The sequence below is a fragment of the Xiphias gladius genome, chromosome 4 (genome assembly GCF_016859285.1).
Source record: "Xiphias gladius isolate SHS-SW01 ecotype Sanya breed wild chromosome 4, ASM1685928v1, whole genome shotgun sequence".
Lineage (NCBI taxonomy): Eukaryota > Metazoa > Chordata > Actinopteri > Istiophoriformes > Xiphiidae > Xiphias > Xiphias gladius.
The window spans coordinates 9,591,582-9,609,801 of record NC_053403.1 but is presented as its reverse complement, the minus strand read 5'-3'; the positions used below and the strand labels follow the sequence as shown (position 1 = coordinate 9,609,801).

The 18,220-nt window shown below is 40.0% G+C and overlaps 1 protein-coding gene across 1 annotated transcript; it reads left to right on the top strand.

Moving 5' to 3' along the window:
- The first annotated feature begins 1,563 nt into the window (after positions 1-1,563).
- LOC120788850 (apolipoprotein B-100-like) lies at positions 1,564-18,195 on the top strand. Its single transcript, XM_040125030.1, has 26 exons — positions 1,564-1,767; positions 2,210-2,254; positions 2,463-2,575; positions 2,675-2,820; positions 2,967-3,114; positions 3,528-3,668; positions 4,032-4,156; positions 4,547-4,632; positions 4,736-5,186; positions 5,323-5,437; positions 5,527-5,673; positions 5,773-5,984; positions 6,112-6,331; positions 6,614-6,787; positions 6,885-7,088; positions 7,207-7,374; positions 7,660-7,865; positions 8,145-8,315; positions 8,833-8,963; positions 9,087-9,288; positions 9,433-9,605; positions 9,718-9,893; positions 9,992-10,107; positions 10,282-10,655; positions 10,763-15,459; positions 15,575-18,195. Exons 1-26 carry the CDS (start codon positions 1,713-1,715, stop codon positions 16,691-16,693), a joined length of 9,915 nt encoding a protein of 3,304 aa, XP_039980964.1. The 5' UTR covers positions 1,564-1,712; the 3' UTR covers positions 16,694-18,195.
- The last annotated feature ends 25 nt before the right edge of the window (positions 18,196-18,220 follow it).

The window sequence follows — 18,220 nt, the reverse complement described above, 5'->3', positions numbered from 1 at the left end:
GATGAGTTCTTTCTCCTTTCACAACAAAACTGAGCGATCCATGTGCTCAGGTTACAGCAGATGATCAGATACGCAGACTGAACTTTGACTTGAGCTCAGAAGTCCATCAAGCAAAATTAATTTTTTTTTTATTAAGCCATATTTTTGGATCATGTTTTAATATGAGGGACAGTGTGAAAGAAAAACTGAAAAATGTATATAGTTTTAGAAGATATCTGCATAAGTCATGGATGTTTTATATTTTGTGACCACCTCCGTATATCAGTTTTCTCTCTCATTCATTTTGCTTCTTAGACACCAAAACAACCCCACAGAAGGAGAGTCCAGCACAGATTCCAAATTTCCTTTTTTTTTTTGTATTAATATAACTTTTATATATAAAGCTCAATAAGATATCAGCGCTGCTGTTACTCATATGCAAAGTCAGACTGTCTTCTTCTGTCCAATTAACTTATCTTGAGTTCACTTGTGTTGTAATTCTGATCAAACACCTTTCACAGACTGCTCTTAGGAGGCGAAAGGTTAGTCATGATGGTTAAGATACCAGTGCTGAAACACCAATTTTTAATCAACAGAGTCTAACAGACAAAGATACTATATGTCTAATTTCAACAAATTTCAGGTATCACAGAGTGCTTGGACACCTTGGACTATACCAGGGCCTAGTTACTGGCACACCTAAATGGAATGCAGCCATCACTAATGTCGAGTAGTTTTTAGACCTGTGCTTCCAATATTGTTCGTGCACAAAGTTTAAAATCTGATTATCCGATGGCATGAAACAGCCAGAAGAAGATACAAAGTGTGTGCACGTAATAAAAAAGCCAATGCTTTCAGACAGTGATAAGACAGTGGTAAGAAAAGCAGCAGGTGACTCAGGTTTCGATTCTGCGTCAGTATGAATCATATTGTTCATGGGGCAAGGTTTAACTTAACTTTCTGTGAGAACTTTATGTATTTGTGGGTGTTTGAAAGGACACAACGGTGTAACCATTGCCCTACAAACTTTCAATAAAGAACTGGAGAGTATTTGCTTCCTTTTGAATTAGTTGAACAGTGTCTTTCAACATGAAATCGCAACTCTGAAACAAAACTAAAACAATCAGTTGACTTGAAGAAAATATCTGAAACATTTAGAATGAAAAACAAAATGACCCACACAGCTTAACTTTAAAAAGTAATATACACCCCCTTACTTTGCTGATACTACCATATTAGTTTATTTGTGTGCTTCCCTTTATGCTCTACAAGTAAGCAACCAAAGTTAGTGATTGATTATATATTAGCTATTATATGACACTTACCTGATTACAAAATGTTTTTTTTAAATGAAGATATGTGTGATTTTTTTTTAAGTGATAAACATTAACATATTCATTTTTCCATTAAAACCTCACCTCAGGGTCAGTCTAATGAATTCTGAAAACAGCCCCAAATAATAAAACAAAAGCAGAGGAGGTAATTTCGCATAATCACAGAGACCACCCCCACCCAGTGCCGACAGTGTCAGTCAGTACGTTTTTACCTTTGGCCTGCCACAAGGACTGCTCAGACTTTGGAACCAGGGCAACACATTTGCAAGTCCCGGTAATCACATAGTCTAAGATTGGAGAACTATAAAAGCCAAAAGACCAAAGCAAAAGAATTAGTCTTCACTGAAAGAGGAGGACTCTCCTTACCTTAAGGCTTCTAGGAGCTTTACTAAACCCATCATGGGGGGTACCAAACTCTGCCTTTTGCTGTTGCTGGGCACCTACACGCTAGCCCGTAAGTATTATGTTTTTATTTTGAAGCAAATACAATTTGATCTTGGTTTATATATCAGTGGTAAATCCATCTGAGAAAAAAGTTAGTGGATGTTTATTGCTTAGTATTAAAAAAACGGATAATTTCCTCTAAGGTGTTGCTGTTTTGTGTGTGACAAATTCATAAATGCAGTAATATTTAGTAGCATGTTTGGTACTCAGCCATTACTTTTTTCATACTAGTTTACTTAGTTGTAATGCTGTTCAAAAAGAGGATCATTTTTAAATGGCCAAACACTTTGAGCACTTAAATAAAGAATACATGCCTAATAATGTTTTAATTATGCGTGTAAACTCTCTTGAATCTATATAAGAATCTATATAATTTGAGTATGTGTAATTTAAATTTAGAGCCAGTTGGGGCCTTCAAAATTGTAATGTACAGAATTTTTTCATCTTTACAGAGCAAGATGTGGGAAGTGTTGAGGAACAATCTCCAGTTTGTAACTGTGAGTTATTTGTTTTTTGTCAACATTGTGTCCTTTTTTAAAAAATTACTGTTTATGAAATTTATGAAATGCTTTTTTTTTTTACAATCTATTTAAAGTATTTAAAGGTCTATAATGTCTGTGTTTTTTTATATTAGTGTAGAAAAATGTTCAGTACAGAAAACATTGACATTACAGTGATCTAACTGATGTTTCAAATACTTTTTAGTGGCCAAAAGATTCAAGAACTTCAGGCGGTTTGTGTACGACTATGAAGCTGAGACCTTCAACGGTGTGAATGGAGCAACTGACGATAAGAGCGGCCCCAAAGTCTCCTGCAAAGTATGTCTCACTGCCCTGATCAATAGTGCAAATTCAACAGCCTCATGGCCTTGCATAGAAAACATTAGTACTAACAAAAATATTTAATCTGCTGCAAAGGTTGAGGTTGATGTGCCCCAGACCTGTAGCTTCATCCTGCGCACAACAGAGTGCTCTCTGAGTGAGATCTTTGGTGTTGATGGAGAGGGCAACCCAATGTATCGTCCTGCTGCTGGAAATAAGGCTTTCAAAGTTGCCATGGCCAAGTAAGTCATCTTGTTTTGATTAAAAGAAAGATTTATAAATCATCTGTATTGTTTATGGCTAAAACTGAGGACAGTAATTAAGGAAATATAAAAGGAGAGTGTGATATTAGGACAGGTTGTAAATGATGATCATTCCACATCATCAGGAACCCCTTGAAGATCACAGTTGACAGACAGACTGATGTTAAACTCTACCCTGAGGATAATGAGCCTGTCAACATCCTGAACGTCAAGAGGGGAATTGTTTCTGCTCTCATCGTGCCAGCAATGGAGGAGGAGAGGAACAAAGAAATGGTAGCTCCCTTGCCTTATTTTTGTTTTGTCAGTACATAGTTACCAATCAAGTCAGGCCAGAGTGACCAAGTAAAGCTTTATTTTGTTAGTGGAGAAGAGTCATGCAAAGATAAACAAGTTGCACAATGAGTAGATAAGCTGCCCCAGTCACAGGTGATAAATACACTCTTGTAACATCATGTTCTCACATAGACCATCTTCAGCAGCAGGTTAAAGTCCTAGATAACTTTATCTTTGCTAATGGCATCACCTGCTCTCATAATGGCTGGTAATATTTCAGATCAATTGATAATCAGATTCAGGGAGATTACTCAACGACAAAAAGCACGTTTACCACTGCAGCTCTGGCAGCTTTGTTTTTTGAATTGTCTCCCATCCCCTCGGTATTGATGGTAACCTCTCGTCATTTTCAGCCCACCGTGCACGGAGTCTGCTCCACCGACTTCACCGTCAACTCTGCCAATGATGTGACACTCACCAGGGATCTTTCCAAATGTGACTCGTTCATTGCCCGCAGGCAGGACACCAGCCAACTCGCCCTCATCTCTGGCGCGGTAAGAGTTTAAGCAACAACATAATGCCATCATCATCACAAATTAAGCCATGAGTTGTTAGACCGTGCTTGGAAAATCAAAGTTAGAGCATCCATTCTTATGTAGAGAACGACAGTGTGGATTAAAAAATAAAAAATACACCCACTTACTCTACATAAAGAGCTATATATTATATATACTCTATAGATCAACTACTGGAAAAACACGAAAAAACGAATAAGCAAACCAGCCTATGTGAAACAAAACAAAACTGTCAATTACATATTCACTTATGCTACGTTTTTTTTATTGTTTTCCAGCACTCTGCTCTTCCTCAAAATCTAACCAAACATGGACGTTGTCTTGTTGTCTTTCTTCTGTCAGAACTACCCTCTATCCAAGATGATTAGCAGCACCCAGACCTGCAACTACAAGTTTGACAACCAGAAGAAGCACATGACCAGTGGTACCTGCACAGAGAAACACCTCTTCCTGCCCCTCTCCCACCAGTAAGTTTTAAAAGAACGAAGAACTTGCAAAATAGAGGGGTATCAAATTTACCAAATCCTAGACTCCCAAATTGACCCATTTCTAGAATGCGCAGATGGCAATAATTGCCTATTCAAGTGTATTCAAGGGAATTTAATTTCTCATGTATGCCTTTAATTTTTGGTAAATTTTAATATTAATACTTTTATACTGGTATGAACATTTAAATACTTTAAATTTAACACACATTTATGGGGTTTTTTTACTTTGTAATTACCAAACTTGTCCATATTTCCAAACAGTTTTGACAAATGTAGATTGGTTATATAAAATAAAATTATTTTTACCAGGTGTGATTATTCTCTGTTGTGACTAATTTGTTGAAATTATCTCTTATCTTCTGCAAACAGGAATGAATATGGCATTTCTGCTATGGTGAAGCAGACTTTGACTCTGAGGGAAAATGCCAAGATCAATGACAGAATCTTTGAGCGCAGTGAGTGTTTTAGTTTTATAATATGTTTTAAAAATATCAAAATACGTCACGTGTGTGAAAATTCCTATCATTTTCTTACCGTTTGTACCATAATTCTGTACAGATGAGAACAACCTCAGGTACTTGCCCATGGACGTTGCTGACGAAAAGTCCCCTGTGCAGTCCAAGGACGCTGCCATTGCCACAATGCAGCAGCTGAACACCCTGTCCCAGACCACTCAGGGAGAAGAGCGTGCCAGCCTCTTCCGCAAACTGGTGTCTGAGCTCCGTGGCCTGAAGGCTGACATCCTGGGCACTGCTGCTACTGAGATGATGGACATGTCTAGCTCTCTGACATGGCAAGCTCTGGCTCAGTGTGGTACTCCCGAGTGCACCAGCGCAATTCTGAAGGTTCTCAGGACCTTTGACGAAAGTGCTCTCGAGGTTGATGCCACTGTCTACGCCCTGGGTATGCTGCCTAATCCCTCCCGCCTCATGGTGAAGGACATGCTGGCAATGGCTCAGTACAAGCAGAGCAAACCCATCATGTATGCCCTGAGCAATGCAGTCAGGAAGTAAGTAAACCCACATATCATCTTTTAAATAGATATTTTTAATCTGAAGAAAGTCCTCCTCAGTAATGTAACACTGAGTGATATTTTTTGCTTGAAATTACTGTATCTAGTCACTAATGTCTAACCTTGTCACTAGACTGTACCAGAGTGAGGGAGTCACCCCCGAGATCACTGCTGTCTCTGAGTTTATTGCTTCTCTTCTGGGCACAGACTGTGCTGGGGAGAAAGAGCTGACCTTCCTGACCTTGAGGGTAGGTAACCAGCTCATGAAAATATAATTTTTGTGGTGATTTACAATTCCATGTTTTTTTTTTCTAAATTGGTGTACTATTCCATCCAGGTTGTTGGTAACATGGGGGATGCAATGGAAGCTGCTGACCCTGCCATAAAGAACACCCTGCTGAAGTGCATGAGACAGCCTGCAACCACACTGTCTGTGCAGCTGGCTGCCATCCAGGCTTTCAGACGCATGCCTGTGACAGATGAGGTATGTAAGAGAAAAACAAGTATCCCAGTCTCCCATTTTTATAGTATAAAGTTTCCTGAAATGTAGTGACAGACAAGTTACTGTTGCCTTTCTATCCAGGTTCGCTCTAACCTCCAGAGGGTCTGCCAGTATCCCAAGGGTGCCTTGCAGAAGCGCCTGGCAGCTTATCTGATTCTGATGAGGAATCCCCTGGACAGTGACATTGAGATAGTGAAGAAGCTGCTCAAGCAGGAGCAGAACATGCAGGTCAAGGCCTTTGTGACCTCCCACATCTACAACATCATTTCCTCCACTGATTCAGAGACCCAGAAGTAAGAATGGAGCGCCTTTTAACGTACAGCACCAATTTGTGCTTTATTTCATGGAAAGCAGGGGTTTGTTTAACAAACCCAGCTACTTATATTCAGCTGATTGTTTGACATTTCATTTTTACCTCAGGCTTGGTAGGAAGATCGTGGATGCCCTGCAGGACACCGATGTCGCTACACACGATGACTACACTACAAAGTCTCGCAACTACAAGCTGGGTGTGGCACATGACAGCATGCAGGCTGCCATTCAGGGCAACATTATCTTTGATCCCAGTAGCCAGCTGCCCAGAGAGGTCTTGCTGGAAACTACCCTGAAAGCTTTTGGTTTCAGCATGGACATTTGGGAGGTATGCAATACTGTAGGTCATAATAGTCAGTAATTTGTTGCTGCTTCAACTTACAGTTTTAAAGGTTACTAGAAACACCAGCGGAGATAATTTAAACAAATAAAAAACGTCATGTGTGTCTTTTTTCTATTATTATTATTTACTATGTAAATAATATGTATTGGCAAACCCTACCCATCTACCACTAAAAATGAAAGCTAATTAGAATTACTTGGCCTAGATTTAGATTTTAACACACTAAATCTACTGTTTTTTAATCTAACCGCTTTATTTTGCCGGTAGATTGGCATGGAAGGAAAAGGCTTTGAGCCAACCATTGATGCTTTGTTTGGAAAGAACGGGTTCTTCCCTGACACTGTGTCCAAGGCTCTTTACTGGGCTGAAGACAAGATGCCACCAAAGATGAGAGAAGTTCTTGAGAAATGGGTGGCTCCCCTGAAATCAGAAGGACATAAGGTATATCTTGTGTGTAATTATTTCTGTTAAACACCCTAAAAAACCTAAGCACTTTCTGTCAAACACCACAACTAATACAATGGAACTCTTTCCTAAGGTTCCCGAAAACCTTATGAGAGAAATTGTTCGCAACTTCAACAAGCTGGTAAAAGATCTGCAGAGTCAAGAGTCTCCAGAGGCCATGGCCTACCTGAGGATCATGGGAGCTGAGCTTGGCTACATCAAGGTCAACGAGCTGAAGTCTATTGCTGATAACGCACTGATGTATGCAGAGATTTTCATGAAGCTCATTCCTACTGAGGTACTGTTCTGTACTCCTGTTATCTGTTCACTTTGATCCCTATCCAACAATTTACAGCCATTTCTTTTTCCCTCAACAAGAGCGCATAACTGATGACATAACTGATTCTTTTTATCAGGTCGTGGCTAAACTTATGTCCGGCACTGACAATGAGATCTTTGCCCATTACATCTTCATGGACAACAAATTCATCATGTCAACAGCATCTGGCTTGCCTCTGACATTTGCTCTGTCCGGCACCTTCACTCCTGGAGCAAAGGGAGGCCTTAACATTGCTCCAAACATGGTAAATTTTCCATGTTTCATTTTCAACCTATCATTAATAATCCATCAAAAAAGTTTATTGTAATGTCGGTATTATCCTGTTGCTGGTTTAATCATTAACATCCTGTCAAATGTCCTGCAAAGTGTTAGTGATAATAATACTAATTCTGTAATTCACTATAAATAGTAATAAAAGTAGTTCTTGTTGTTTAAGATTGTAGAGGTGGTTGAATGATGGGTGTCATTTAATATTTTTTGCATGCCTCTGATGCCCATTTCATTTCATGCAATCTGTTTTTGTTCACAGAAGGAGCTGTTGTTCATGCCCTCTGTTGGAGTTGAGTTTGTGACTCAGATGGGAATCCATGTCCCTGAATTTGTTGTGTCCACTGTTGAGATGCACACCAACATGTACCATGAGAGCGCGCTCAATGCCAAGATCACTATGGAGCAGAACCAGATCAAGCTTTCCATCCCTGCCCCACAGGGCACCACAAAGTTGTTGAGAATCAGGTAACAAATAACATAAAACACAAAATAACTGAAATGTCTTTTCTGCTGTTTCTGCTTTTGTGAACCTGCTGTTTGTCATATTCTGGTATGCTTAAAATCTAGAAGTAAACTTTTTTTTTTGTGTGCAACCAGATTCAATAAAACCAAGCCACTACCATGGTGTTTAGTGCTATAGTTTTACAACATGTAGAACCATGTTGCATGTAATCCTTCATACAACTACTTCAACAAAGTTATAAGAATATACAAACAGATTTTGCTGTTTTTTCTTTGAAATAGCAATAAAGTGCTGATTGTGGGCGCTGGCCAGGCTACAATTATCCCACACACACAGGGTGAATCAGACTGCAGCCCTCTCTTCTCTGGAGTCAAATACTGCACCAAAACACTTCATGCTGACACTGGTGACAAGACTGCTGTTCCTTACTTCCCCCTGAATGGAGAGACCAAGTAAGTTGTTCTTTGAAGAAACTGTGATTACTTTGTCAATGTCATATCACTGATTGCAGCATATTGAATGATCATTATTCTTCAAGTAACAAATGATGACCTCACCTCTGTAAGGGGAAATAGTTCAGTGTGATAGAGAATTATTGGCTGAAATGGAAGTAAGGTGGTGAGGATCAGCTGAAAAATACATGGGTTGGATACAGGTATGAATAGCCATAAGAGCACCACTTTCATTCATTTCACTTAGCATTTAGAAGTAATATATTTTATATGATAGCAGGGCAAGTATGGAGAGAGGAAGAAGAAGAAAGAAAATCAGAGCTGGTATTATTAGTTGGATTTGTATGCGTACATGTACTGGTATGTCATTCAGTATGGACAAAAAATACTGTAGTAAAAGTAGTCAAATAATTTTGATACTACGTAACAATGCTTATAATAGTTTTCTCCATACACAGTACAATAAAATAGAAGATTTTTATGAAAACTAATCAGTGGGTTGTTCTTTTAACTCTAGGTTTGCTATAGACATCAAGCCTACTAAAGAGGTCTCTGAGTACACAGCCACCATCGCCTATAAGCTCCTCAGCGAAGGAAAGGATGGCCGCCAGAAGGTTGACTCTTTGAAAATGACCCTGAGAGCTGAAGGTAGGAACATCATGATTAGAAAAAAATATATCAATCTATGTTTTTTCAATGAGCCATAGTCTTTTTTGTAGGCCTACATACATCAGTAATCAGATTATACTTTTTCAAACTCTGTCACTTCAGGTGCTCAGCCTACTGAGGCTACAGCCACCATGAAATACAACAGGAACAGGAATGTCTTCACCACTCAAATCCAGATACCCGACTTTGATGTTGAGGCTGGCGTAAAGGTTGGCATGACCGACAGCAGCGCCAAAGGCAAATCCATTAGCCTGGAGATCTCCAACAAAAATGTGCCTCAGCTATCTCTGATTGGCCGTGCCAAGTGAGTAAACCCCACCTCAATTTTTGTTTAAACATTTTGTCAATAAATACTGTATTTTCCTTAAAGCTTGGTACTCATTTCCAAATTCAACAGTCTTTATGCAAATACAGGCATTGACTGGATCATGTTTTTTGTTATTCCTAGGTTTCAGGCCATGTCTGATGGCATGCTGCAGGTTCAGCTGTTAGTCCCCTCACTCAAGACTGATGCTGCCATCACTGCTACAATGAGTAAGACTGATGGACTCACCATGGAGATCAAAAGTGATGTCAAGCTCCCAGAGACCTCTTCCATTCAGGCAGTCACATTCAAATATGGTACATTTGTTAGAATATAGTGCTAATGTATTTCAGAGATTGATTATTTCAGACATTTGTCCAAACCCTGTCTCAAATACAAAAGTAAAATACTAAATGCTTTGTATCTCAGGTGAAGACCAGGCTGAGGTTCAGCTGATATCCAACATGAATGCTGATACTAAGATCCTGGTGCCTTACACTGAAGCCCTCCAGGCCTGGCTCAGGCAGTTTGTGGAGGATGTCATGGACCAGCATGTTATCAAGACTGATATGAAAATGCGTCATATCTTCAACAAGGCAGTTGAGGTGAACAAAATATAATAATTTCAGGTATTTTAGAATATCTTGATTTGGTTCTAGTTTTTCCAGACTAAAGCATGACAAATGCGGTGTTTCTTCATTAGGCCAACAATATCTGGATGGACAAGATTACAACTGATGTTCCCTATGTTGAGACTCTGAGGAACAGTATAGCAGAGGTGGAAATGCCTTCCATGCCTGAAAACCTATTCATGAACCTGTAAGTGTAACACACATTCAATAATCTAAATTAGGATCTACATAATTTTTCATATTGATTGTAAGAAAATTCCAGCTTTTTCCAGTTTAAATCATAAAATAACTAAAACATTTACTCTCCAGTTAAATGTCTGTTTTAAATTTAACAAATGTTCTGTTTTCATCCTTTCACCAGTGAAAGCACATTCAGATACCAGTTCAACGAGGACCATTTCACCATCAATATCCCTCTGCCTCTCGGAGGCAAATCATCTCAGGAGCTAAGGATACCTCCAATGGTCACCTCCCCTCGAATCTCCTTGCCCCAGGTAGACCTGGAGCTTGCCCCAAGGGAGATCCAAATCCCCACTTTTACCATCCCCTCTGAATTTGATCTCACCCTGCCTCTGATGGGAATGATCGAAGTGTCTGCCAAGGTCAACAGCAACTATTATAACTGGGAGGCAACGGCCTCTGCTGGCAACAACACCGCTGACTCTCCTAGCTACCTGGCCAAGTTCAGTGTCATGGCTGACAGCCCAATCAAACTTCTCTCCTTCTCAACTGAGGGTGATTTAATCTTTATTCTTTAAAAATTATACATTTTTTCTTTAACACAACAGAAACAACATAAAGTCGATGCTTATTAATATTTTACTAATTTGTCTGTTTTAAAGGAGCAACAAAAATCACCGAGACAACAGAGAAAACTATGAAATTCACCGTTGATGGTTCCCTGAACAACATACTCATCAACACAGGTTTTAATCTGCTGGAAACCATCGCTGTCACAGACAATGTACTATCAACAGGAAGGTACAACATCTATGCTATCACCCCTCTGGGTCTGGACACTTCTCTGACTTTTACCACCCAGTTCAACCTAGACTCAAACATGCTCTCTGGAGACATCAACACAGATGGAAGAGTTTCTGTTGGACCCATGACTGCTAGCACCACCTATCTCCACACCTTCTCTGTTGAGCCAGCGAAGAAAGAAGCAAGACTGGAGAGTACACTGAGAGTTAACTCTGAATTCCTTAAGGTTGTGAACAAGGTCAAGGCATCATATGCAAAAGAGGAACTTCTGATTGAGTCTAACACCAATATGAACAGTGACCGCATCAAGCACACCACCAAAACGAGCCTTAGCTACAAGGATGTCAAGCTTACCATCCAGTCTGACTCTGTGACTAAGGCTAATGAAAGAGTGCTTCGTAGCCAGATGGAGTTATCTGCTACTGGAGGACAGGCCAGCCTCAGGATAGAGAATCAAGCTGATGATACACAGAACCGTGTCTACTCTCTGCTCACTGGGTCCATCAACCCCTCCGGCTTGGAGATCAACACCGATGCCTCCATGAACATCTTTTCAAGCCTTGCGTCTCACAAGGCAACCTTGGCCCTGAACATGAATGGCCTGACCACCAGCTGTACAACAACTGCTCAGCGCAGCCCAATGACCTTTGAGAATGTTTTCCATGGTGGAGTTGACTCCTCTGGTGCTACCATGTCTCTCACCACCAAGGCAGCCATTAAAGAGAACAAAGCTGAGCTCAGTGTTGAGGGAAAGATTGTAAGCACAGAAGTCTATTTCAATGGCATATTTGAGGGTAACCTCTTTGACATCAACACCAGGAACAGAATGAACCTTAGAGTGAATGAAGATGGCCTGATTCTCTCCAACAACATGGTTGGATCTTTCAATGAGATGAGGACTGAAAATACCCACTCACTATCTCTTGGACTGAGATCTTTTACCCTCCGCTCCAAGACTGACAACGTACTTGACAAGAGGAACTCCTACATGCATGACATTACTGTTAACATGGAGCGTTTTATCGCCTCAGTTATTGTAAAAAATGACCTGAAGATCATGGAGATCAACTTTGTGAATGATGCACAGTTCAAGGCAGAGCCCTACAACATGGAGCTGACTGGAACATTGATGGGAGTTTTCTCAGAGGAAGAGCTCAAGCACACTTATGAAATCAAGTTTGTTGACATGGTCCTGTCTGCAAACTGCAATACCAACGGTAAACTCCTGGGATCTCACATGACACATACCACTGATATGGAGGTTGCTGGTCTGACCATGAAGTTCAACAATGTGGCTAACTTCAACTCACCATCTCTTCGTTTGGATAGCACAGTCAAAACTGCTGCTGCACCCTTCACTCTGAACATTGATGCCATTTTCAACTCGGATGGTGGAGTGTATCTGTATGGACAACATAGCGGCGAATTGTACAGCAAATTCCTCCTGAAGGCAGAACCCCTTCTGTTCACGCATTCATTTGAGTACAGAGCTTCAACCACCCATGAACTGGAAGGCAGACCCACTATCAAGACCAACATGGAGAACAAGTTCAATAGCATGCTTAGCCTACAAGAGCAAAGTGTCACACTGAAGATGAAATCCAAAGTAAACGAGCACACTTTTGATGAAGAAATGAGTGCTTATAACAATGCAGAGAGACTGGGTATTGAGATGGGAGGAGCAGTCTCAACATCCCTCTTCAGTGGGGCCAGTCAAGATTATGCCATCTCTGGATTTGTAAAATATGACAAGAACAGTGACAGCCACTTCGTCCAGATCCCATTCATTGAGCAGCTTCCTGCATTCATTGAAAATATAAGGACCACAATGATGAGGCTGATGGACCACAGCATTGAGATGCTGAAAGACATTGACAACAAGTATGAGATCAGTGTCAAGCTGCAGAACAGAGTGTCAGAACTGAAGGAAATCATTGACAACTTTGATTTCAACATCTTTGTCCAATACTTGAGAACGTTTATCGGCTCAATGGAAAATGTCTTGACCAACCTGACAGCCAAGTTCCCAACTGACAAAATCATGAATGTGCTGAAATCCATCAAGGACACTGTCATAGCTTGGCTCAAGAGGCATAATATTGCAAACAAGTTCAATGTAATTTATGTTAAAATAGAAGAAATCCTCTCCAGCTATGAGGTTGAGAAGATGATTGGGGCCATCATGGATGAGGTTGTTAAAATTATGAAACAGTATCAGGTGAGGGAAAAGATTCAGTCTGCACTTACTGCTCTCAAATCAATTGATATCCAACCTTTGCTCAAAAATGCTATGGTACCTATTCAGGGGCTTGTGAATCAACTGTATTCCTTTGACTTCAAACAACTGATTGAAGACATGAGTGACTATTTCATGAGAATGGTACAGCAAATCAGATCTTTTGATTATGACACATTCACTATGGAGCTGAAAGAGAAGGTGGCAGATATGACCAAAATTCCCTGTTTTGGCAAACTCTACGGAGAGTTCATGGTCACATCACCTCATTACAAATTAAGGACCACTGCTGACCTGGAGAACACCACAACTACATCAGTCACACCGGAGTTCAAAATGAACCTTAACTCACAGGCTACATCTTCTTTGAGAGTCCTTGACTTCACTGTGGATGCCAGTGCACATTTTGCAGCGCCCAAGATGAGTCGTCTGTCCATCTCTGAGAACATCAACATTTACCAGTCATGTTTCACACTTGACCACAAAGGAACAATGACTCTCTATGGTCTGTCAGCTCAAGCTTCTGCTGATTCTACTGCAAAGGTAACAACTGAGCTCTATGTTGCAGAGCTTGTCAACAATGCATTCTTTGCCGTGGAAGATGGAGTTTCTGCCACTGTAGAGACTGGCTACAAACACGACCTCAACATGCCACCCGTCAACATCTTCAGTGAAACATCGATGAAACAAAAGACTGTTTTCCTGCTTGAGGCTGGCACTGCCCGTCTGACCTTTAACAATCTGGCCAATGTGAAATACGCAGTTCAGGACCTCTCAGATGAGGCAAGCCACAAGACTGACATGGAGGTGGTCATGGATCTCCACACAGCCAAAGTTACTTTCACTGGAGAAACAGGCTGCAGCCACTTCAAAATGAATCAAAATGTAGTTGCTGATATTTGCATTTTCCGGCACGTAATTATTGATGCTAAGGTTGAGACAGAGACACCTTTCATGAAGGGTAGTGTTGCACAGGTCAAGTTCCAGGCTAAGGTTGAAGACATGAAAATTGACTTCATTGCCTCTCACAATGCAGAGCTGATTGGACAGGTGGAAGGAACTCTCTCAAGTTCTGTCCTGGCTTTGATCACACCTAATGAGCTTATGTTTGACACCAAGAACAAGGGAAATGCCAAGGCTGCCCTTCCATTCAAGCTGTCTGGAAAGGTGGATCTCCAGAATGACATCGCTTTTACCCTTAACTCTAATGTTCAGCAAACTAGCTGGACAGGCCTGGCTAGATTCAACCAGTACAAATACTCCCATTACTTCACCATGGATAATGGTGAGAGCGAAATTAACATATTTTCCCAGATTAATGGAGAAGCAAATCTGGATGTACTGAAGGAACCTATCACCATTCCTGAAATAACAGTGCCATTTGTTGGTATGAGAACACCACGAGTGGAAGACTTCTCACTGTGGGAAGATACTGGCCTGAGCTACCTCCTAACCACAACTCAGCAGACATTTGACATGAACGCCAAGCTGAAGTACATGAAGAACCCTGAGGTGATCACCATTGACATCAATGTGGATCCAATCATCGATGTCATTAATACCAACATCAACACTCTGCACAAGAAAGTGCTCATTGGCAAAGATAAGGCTGCTGCCATCCTTGCTACATCTTACAGCAAAGCAAAGGCAGAGTATGAAAAATATAACATTGAATTTCCCAAAACCATTACAGTGCCAGCCTACAAAGTTCCAGTGATGAATGTCGAGGTGTCTACATTTAGCATTCCCTTGCCCGACTTCACTCTCATCACAATGCCTTCTCTGCATGTTCCATCTGCCCTAAGCAAGCTAACTCTTCCAAAAATTACCCTACCCAAAATTCAGGGCATCAAAATCCCAGTAATGGGTGATCTGAGCTATGAGTTCTCAATGAAAACAGCAGTGATCACACTAAAGACTGATGCCAGTATCCTCAACCATGACAGCATCATGATCAAACTTGATGCTTCCTCATCCTCTGAATTTGAGATTCTGACTGGTAAAATTGAGGGCAACACCAACCTGAACAAAGCTGGTGGATTCAAAATGGCCTCTGTCCTCTTGGTAAAACATTCAATGGTAGAGGGAAACCATGAGAGTACCATCATTTTAAATGGCGAAAATGTGGATACCACCATCACCAATTCAGCAAAGGTCAATCTACCTGAGCTGAAAATGGAAATCTACCAGGAGATTACTGGAAATCCTGTTGAAGGCCTTGTTTTCTCTATGTCTACTCCATCTGCTGGACTCATTGCAGTTCAGATGCAGACTAAACGCCCAGCACAAGTCAAAGCAAGACTCTATGGTCGCTACCCGGTAAGAGAACTTTTGGTTACTTATTTGCTTATTAACTACCTATGATTGTGATTTCAATGCAAATGGTGTATTTATATTTTAGTAATTTTTTTTTCATGTTTACTTTTTCCCACAGTCTGAGCCAACAACAGACATTGATATCTTGGGTCTGAAGATGTCTGTGAAGAACTCTGAGAAGCTGAACATTCAGACAACCTGGAATATGGAGGTGCCATATGAAATGATGCAGGGATTGAAGAAACGGGCACCCACAGTTGTGGAAATGGTGTCCGATCGTGCTGCCAGGTCATATATTGAAATCTACAACCATGCTAGAAGGCTTGGGGATTCCATTGAACAGGCTGGAAAGCAGGGTAAAGTGTTGTTGAAGAGGGCTGTTGACAACCTTGTAGCAGTAAATCCTTCTGATGTTATGACAGCTGTCACAGATAAAACAATTTTGATCCTCAAAGAGTACCAAAACAAAGTTGACATTGTTCTTGATGCTGTTGTTAAATTCCTGAGAGAAACCAAGTTCCAGATCCCTGGGTATGAACAGAGGATGTCTGGGCTTGAGATCTACCAGAAATTTAGTGCTTTTGTTGCCGATATATCTGAGGAAGCTGTTCAAAAGATTCCAGAGTATTTTGCCTCCATGTTTACATCAGTCCTTGATTATTTCCAAGCCATTGAATTCACCCTCCCTGGCTCTAACCACATTGTGAGTGGAAGAGAAATTCTTGATGATTTGTCTGTAGTTCTGAGGAAAATCAAGAACCAAGTGATTGTCACTGTGAGGAAACTGAGGGATATCCAGTTGGAAGACATCATTAAGGAATTCTCAGCATTCATGCAGTTTACCACTGAACAAATTGAGAAGCTTCTCGAAACCCTAAAATCACAGAATGTAGAGCAGCTCTCTACGTTTGTGATCAATGTGTACAACAATGTCATTAACTCTCCTATCCTGTCTGATGTTACCAAGCAGGTTGAAGAGGCCTGCAGAATTGTTATGGAATATCTCAAGGCTGTGAGAGCTAAACTCCAGAACATTTTGGCCAACATGTCTAGTGAACAGCTTCAAGATGACATCCAGTCCTGGATTGACTCATTGGTAAAACGTGCGAACGCATTCCAAAACAGTGTAATTAAGACTCTTATGGACAAAAGCAGAAATGTTGAACCCATTGTGAGAGTCAGTGACAGACAGATCGAGGTTGACATTCCTTTACCATTTGTTGCCGAATTCAACTAATTGACCATTGCTAAAAAAAAATATACAATACATGTTTGAATAGATTTTATCTGTTGTGTAACCATCAAGACAACTGTAAATGTGTTCTACCAAAAAATACATAACTACATGCTAACAAGTGTTGTCTGTACCCAAGTTGCTTGTCTCTCCACTCTGTTTTTCAACTTATTAATTTTGTTTATTTAGTAGACAGTACGCTCCCATCACTTGTTGTGATCCTACTGTGCTTCCTTTGTGTCTTGTACTATTTAAAAAAAAAACACTATGTGGGCCTCAATAAAGACAGTTTGTACTGCATGCACCTCTGTGCATTTCTTACATATAAAATAAATATGTAAAAACGTAACTTCTTGGAAGGCTTATAGAGTAAGAGTGTATTCCTCCAAGATGGTGTTATGATGTATAAAGTGGCATTTTCCTGACACAAAGCACTTTAGTTTTAATCAAAGCTGCTTTCCTAAAGCTCACAAATAGGTAATCATTTAAATAACACAGTCACGATATGGCATCATTTTTAGATGTTTTCTTTTTATTTTTATACACCCCTGTCATATGTCCATTAATCAGTTTTATCCTCAGATATAAATTTAGCAGTGACACAAATAGCTTCTGTGACACACAAGCTCCTTGATCATAACACAATGAGAATGAGAGAGGAATACAGTCAGTTTGAAAATTGTTGTTAACAATAGTAAAAGCCAAGCCCTAAAATTTATTCCCCCTTTGGAATAAATGAATTAATTTTTCAGATGTGTAATCCAAAGCAGTGGTGAAAGAAGTATTCAGATCCTTTACTTAAGTAAAAGTAGCAATACAAAATTGTAAAAATAATTCATTACAAGTCCTGTGTTTAAAATCTTAATTAAGTATGAAAGTATTAATCAGCAAAATGGTAAGGTATCAAAAGTATTCAATAAAGGGAAAGGTCCCAGTAATAATCAGCATAATATCTACTAACTATAGCTACCAGATAAATGTACTGGAGTAAGAAGTACAAATATATGAAGAATAAAATATCCTACAACGGAAATCCAGTACAAGTACCTCAAAACTGTACGTAAATATACTTAGTTACGTTCCACCACTTAAAGTTTCGGGTAAATGTATCCTGCCAATAGCAGAAAAAAAATCATGAATATAAGTGATGATTGCATTCACAAAATATACCAACCAAGTTCATATACTTGTCAATAAATATATATTTTTTCTATCAAGCATGTTGAAGGTAATGGCAGCTGGAACAGCACAATAACAATTGGTATCTAGTGTGAAAAAATGAGGCAGAAGAATGGAAAAGTCGAGATGGTGACACACATTGATTTCTTTTATTGAGTTTCCCAAAACAGAACCACTTGTTCCCTTACATTCTGTGTTGTTATTCCTCACAAAAATTTCCACTGTTTGCTATCTGCCATTCAAACCTAGAAAGTATTGCGTAATTACATTAATGTGGTCATAAATTTGATATTCTTATAAACAGATAGGTTTGGCACATCTTCAGCACTTTTCTTCTCCGTGATTCCGTTG

Excerpts from the sequence above, each read along its gene's own strand:
- LOC120788850 (XM_040125030.1), top strand. The coding sequence starts at position 1,713 with ATGGGGGGTACCAAACTCTGCCTTTTGCTGTTGCTGGGCACCTACACG. Across the intron at positions 5,674-5,772 it reads GCATGCCTGTGACAGATGAG|GTTCGCTCTAACCTCCAGAG; the intron begins GTATGTAAGAGA and ends CTTTCTATCCAG. Across the intron at positions 10,656-10,762 it reads TCTCTCCTTCTCAACTGAGG|GAGCAACAAAAATCACCGAG; the intron begins GTGATTTAATCT and ends TCTGTTTTAAAG.